The sequence below is a fragment of the Teleopsis dalmanni genome, chromosome 2 (genome assembly GCF_002237135.1).
Source record: "Teleopsis dalmanni isolate 2A chromosome 2, ASM223713v2, whole genome shotgun sequence".
Taxonomy (NCBI): Eukaryota; Metazoa; Arthropoda; class Insecta; order Diptera; family Diopsidae; genus Teleopsis; species Teleopsis dalmanni.
Window position 1 is genome coordinate 46,392,799 of NC_051847.1, and position 5,488 is coordinate 46,398,286.

General features: G+C 30.4%; 2 protein-coding genes across 2 annotated transcripts in view; one reads left to right on the plus strand and one right to left on the minus strand.

Moving 5' to 3' along the window:
• Nucleotides 1-1,775: 1,775 nt before the first annotated feature.
• LOC119683985 (GPI mannosyltransferase 2-like) lies at nucleotides 1,776-3,705 on the minus strand. The gene is made up of 2 exons (XM_038097894.1): nucleotides 3,506-3,705; nucleotides 1,776-3,361 (listed from the first exon to the last, which is right to left on the minus strand). The coding sequence occupies exon 2, from the start codon at nucleotides 3,308-3,310 to the stop codon at nucleotides 1,970-1,972; it is 1,341 nt and encodes a 446-aa protein (XP_037953822.1). The 5' UTR covers nucleotides 3,311-3,361; nucleotides 3,506-3,705; the 3' UTR covers nucleotides 1,776-1,969.
• Nucleotides 3,706-4,915: 1,210 nt separating this feature from the next.
• Nucleotides 4,916-5,488, plus strand: part of LOC119674464 — a 7,944-nt gene continuing 7,371 nt past the window's right edge. Inside the window, exon 1 of the mRNA XM_038085603.1 lies at nucleotides 4,916-5,429. Coding sequence (XP_037941531.1) covers nucleotides 4,916-5,429 — 514 coding nt within the window. The remainder of the gene's footprint in view (nucleotides 5,430-5,488) is intronic.

Genomic DNA, 5,488 nt, shown 5'->3' on the forward strand with positions numbered 1-5,488 from the left:
TTATGTTGTACGAATACTAAACGAATTTTAATAGATTTCATAGCATTACGCATGGAGACTGTAAAATAATTAATATAAAATAAAAATCTATAAAAATTTACAAATCGATTATTTGATTTATAACGTATTAAATATCTTATTGATTTAGATATTATAATATATATAATATATATATATTGATTTTATTGATTATAACTTTTAATTATTCTTCTTCTTTCTGATATGATAATCCAGTGTGCAACATTACTTAAGTATGCCTTAAGTACAGTGATTCCTATTCCTTTACAGTGATTTTTTTCAAAATATGGTCAGAAAGGTCGTTTGTCAAATTTTTAACCGTGATGAAAGATTTTTTTTCACTTTCATGAAGTTAGCTGCTTTCCTATAGTCACTCACCCATTTTATATCAGTTGTGGGCCTTAGGCTTAACTATCTAAAAGCCTGGCTCCCAGATTCTTAACTTTTACAGAAAACTTGTTTCCACTTTTATAAAGCAAATCGCTTTCGCCTAGTCATACTCTCGCTATAAGCTATAAGATTTTAGAGCTTAAGTTTACATCTTGCCAGATTTATTTTAGTTTTAATAAAGTGAGCGATTTGCCTCAAGTCCTATATTTGCTGTAATTACATAAACAGGCGCCAGGTTTTAATTTGAAAATGTGGTTTTCTTTACTCGGTCTCTGGTTTGCGTGAGGTGATTTATTTTTCTTCTACCACCCATCTCTAGTGGGTATTCGACTGTCCATATTCTTTGGATGTGCCCACTAGACATACTAATAAATAAAGTGTTATACAAGTGCTATTATTATTCAAGTTTTACAACTGCATTTAATCACATAAATATATAAACAATTGGAAATCAGGAGAAATTTATAGTGCCTTATAAACAGTGACATGGGAAATACACACCTTACATAAGACATATAACAACTTCTCTCATTCAGCGTCCATTGGGGAGCCAACACATGCAAGATGTGATAAAACACCTCATACTACATGGAAAATGAAAGACCTTACTGAAAGTTACAAGAGGATTATGGAACTATAATCAATAACACGTAACGACAAATATCAAAACGAACACGTACCTGTTGGTATAAACCATTTTAGGAGTTGTGAATGCTACTTGGTCGTTGCAGTTGAAGAGTTGCCTGGGTAATTCTGGAACATCTCACTACACGCTTCTCTTAGTCAAATCTTTTGTCAAAACCTTAAGCTCCAATAAAAGTTAATATGGAATAAATAACCACTTGAATTCGATCAAAATGTTCAGCGTACAGAGCATTGATGCACGATTTTCTTACTCTTGACGATGCTAGTACCAAGCAAAATTGTCAAGCAATGTATAAAAACCATACATATGATTCTATATCATATCGAAATTACAGAAATATATATATATATATTATATATATTAAATTAAAAAAAGGAAAGCCTTACCAGTGTATATATTTTGTATTTATATACTATAATTTTATTATATTAAAAAAAAATTATTAACAAAAAGGTAAAATTTTTAGTATCATTTAAATTTATATACTATAATTTTATTATATTAGCAATACATAAATTATTTAAATAATATTTAACAACAAGACCGTTAATATCGAAAAACATACATATTAATTTGGAAAAATTTCTTTGGATTTGTGCAGTGCTTATTTTTTTCATTGCTTGACAATTATAATTAATGTCTTACATTTTTATTATAAATTTTCATTTTTTATATATATTTTAATATTTACAACTAAATTATAAAAATCGTATCCTATTTTGCCAATAAATGTAACTAGCTTGCTTTTAAAATTAATTTTTAATCATTTAAAATTTTTAATACAAAATAACAGTCTTATACACAAATTAACAATTTTAATTATTAATATAATTACGATTGACTAAGTCAATGGTACAATAGGCATTCATTAATGATAATTTTTCTAATAAATATATAATTTACTTATTCATTAACTTAGGTCCACGGGAAGTTATTGCTGAATAGTATGGCGCCCAGTACATAATAAATTCCGAACCACTGCACTATTAATCCTATCTTTGAGCGAAATCTGATTTGGTCGAACGTTTTTGGCATATAATCTGCTGCAAACCAATATATACAAGGTGTTGACGAGCAGAGTAATCGCGTGGATACTTGTATGTGTACAAAAAATAGGCAAAAGCAACTCAGGAATAAAGCCTCCAAAACAAATGGCAAAGACTTGTATTCCTTCACTATATATAATAGTGAATATTTGGGCAATAATATTTTACAAAGATGCTTTAAATACACATAACAGTGGTAGCACAGAAAACTCAATATGGGAAGAGCCAGCATAAAATTTGGTAATTGCTTTATTTCGTAGTAGCGGAGAAAGCCCACTTTCCAGTAATGAGATTGTACATACGAGTATGGATATGGTATAGATTGATCACACCATGGTGATTCGTTTGGCAGTCGCGTTCCGACTAAAACATAATTCCGCTCATGTGCATAGTCCACAATCTCTTGTGGATATCTAGTGATTTTATGTGACGTACAAAACTGTTGATATGCGTAACAAAAGAAAAATGTTAAAGGTATCAGTGCCGTTATTCCGTGAATAAATATTTTTACAACTGTCCAAACATAACTCTTCGAATACACAATACAATCGCGCAACATAAAATATACCAGAAATCCCACATTGATGAAGCCATTGGAGCGAGTTACTATTGATAAACCCAAAATGATTGTAGCTAATCCAAAGCGTGTTCTTGTTGCATAGCCCAGCATAACTTCCAACGTTAACCAGCAAAATAATGATTCCGAATAAGTGGCGGTAAAAAACATTGAAGCTGGATTAAAACAAAATAATAATGCTGCATTCCAGCTTTTGTTAGAATCATTAAATATTCGTTGTGTTAATGCATAAAGTACATTTGCCGCCTTACAAAAACAATATATATTGATCAGCACACCTACGAGCAACGTCCAACTACGCGCCGACAAATGTAGTGGCAGGTAATCACAGCTGCTTGCAAGGATATTAATTGTGACTGGATAGAGAGGATAAAATGCCAGCGTATTTTCATAGGTATAACCATGTTCCGCAATATGAAGAAAATATTCGCCATCCCAATGTCGCAAACCACCTAAACAAGTTTGCACGGTTTTATCCAGCCAATTCGTAACTCTGGTTTCATTATTATTGTGGAGTATTGGTGCACGAAAAACATCTGGTTTATGATCCGACAGTATTAAATTAGTCAGCAACTGCAACGTCAACAAAATGACTCGACTTGAAATTGCCAATTTAGTCACTTTTTCGGTCATAGTTTTGCATATTTAAATTTGTAAAACCAAATAAATAATTTTTCTTTTATGCTGGAATTAAATAATTAAAAGTTTTACTAGCATTTGTTTTAAGCATACGTTTATCAAAAAGAAAAATAATACTTATGAAAAATGTATCTAATGTAAATAATATGTCATTATAGAAATTATTTAGATTTTAGGAAAACAACTCACAAATGAAAAATTTGAAAAATTTAAAGATTTCGAAAAAAAATTGATATTTTATTATTTTACATATATCCAACATTCATCTTACGTCAACCACCAAAACTTCTAACAGATAACCGGCACAACAAAACGGATGCATCAGTGTTTGTGCGAATTATGCAGGTGGCCATCAGCTGATCTCGTCTGAATGACATTGAGATATGCAAAAATAAAACCAGTGTCGAAAAACGCTATTCTATGCAGATATAAACAAAAACTGTCCAACCTATAAAATTTTGTGTATATATAATTCATAATAACAGTTTATATATAAAACAATATACATTATATTTAAATATTGCTGGTAACGCGTAAATAGACTCTATCATATTATGGTAAAGCACTTCTCGTACATATATATATCAAACTATCAAACAATTATTTTAAGTTTAAAAAGTGTATGTGCATTCAGATACTCATATGAAAATACAATACATAACATATGTATAAAAATAATAAAAATAAAAGTAAAGTAAGTAAGCAAAATACATTCTCATTATACTATTATGTTACGCATATTTTCTTTGCTGTACACAGTACTAAAATGAGTTATACAGACAGTCATATCATCAATGCTTACAAAAATTTTACGATATTTTTAATTATGACCAAAAGGCATATTATTCAGAAAGCCATATAAGAATTGTCAATTTCCTACCTTTATTACTATTTAATTGCTTTTCTTGTGTTTAAATATAAAAGCTAATGTGTTTATGTGCTTACATATCCACACAAAAATACACATTTACTTCTAATAAGCGCAAAATATATTTTTTACAAATATTTAATATATTTAGCAGTTGAAAAACACGGTAAAGGACGTCCGCATCTTTGACCGAAGGACCAGGTGACCAACGACTTGTGGGCGCTCGGTTCTACCAGCTGGCGAAAGCAAGCCACTTATTGGGCTGGCTGGTGGAGGTTCTTGACGCGGTCAAAAACAAGTCATCATTTATTTTACGATAATATGTATCATTATATCTTATGTGATGATTAATTACAAATCATTACTTATGCTGATTGAAAAAGTGATAAACATGTGTGAACAAAAACATAAGTGCTTTGCCTCCAAACACTATTTTTAAAAATTTGCTAAAAAATAATTAAATGTATTATAATCCATTGCAAATTACGAACGTTTTTCTTATAATTCATATTATATTAACTGTATTAAAAAAAATTATTCATTGAATATATATAATAAAAACTTCTGCTTTATAACACTACAAAAAATCTTGACCCACTACGAAGAGACGTCACCTTTTTTTTTTTGTTTTCGCGGGTTATAAATTAAAATCATTTAAAATTGATTAAAAATTTAAAGAAATCATGTTTACTTCAAGCATATGCTCTGGATATGAGTTAGTTTTAGGAGAAATGGCCCACAAAAGGCCCTTTCTCGATAATTTGGATGCGAATATATTACCTTGCGGTGGTCTTAAACCCAAATCTCTTGTGGAAATATCAGGTGCTTCTAATACAGGCAAGAGTTTAGTGCTCAATCAATTAATAGCACGCTGCTTACCGCCTACCTACTTTGGTGGAAAATATTGTGATGCTATTTTAATTGATCTTGGCCATAAGTTTTCTGTTCAACATTTTGAAAAGCTTGTCACACGCGTCATAAATGAATCTGGAGAAAAATGTACACCAGCCGAGAACATAACAGTGATTCATAATTGCTTAAACTCAGTTACAGCGCTTAACTGTTATACTGCAGAAGATTTCGATTTAGCCTTCGATATAGTTGAAGATATTTTATGGGAGAATCAAAATGTTTCATTATTAGCAATAGACACTTTGGATGCCTTTTATTGGGCAGATACGCATAAAAAACTCGTCCGAATGACCACACATTACAATAAATTAGTAACTAAACTGAAGCAACTATGTGAAAAGCATAACATTTGTTGCATCTACACGGTGGATATAAATTATATTGAGCCAAAA

Coding starts and splice junctions, on each gene's coding strand:
- LOC119683985 (XM_038097894.1), bottom strand. CDS start 3,310: ATGACCGAAAAAGTGACTAAATTGGCAATTTCAAGTCGAGTCATTTTG.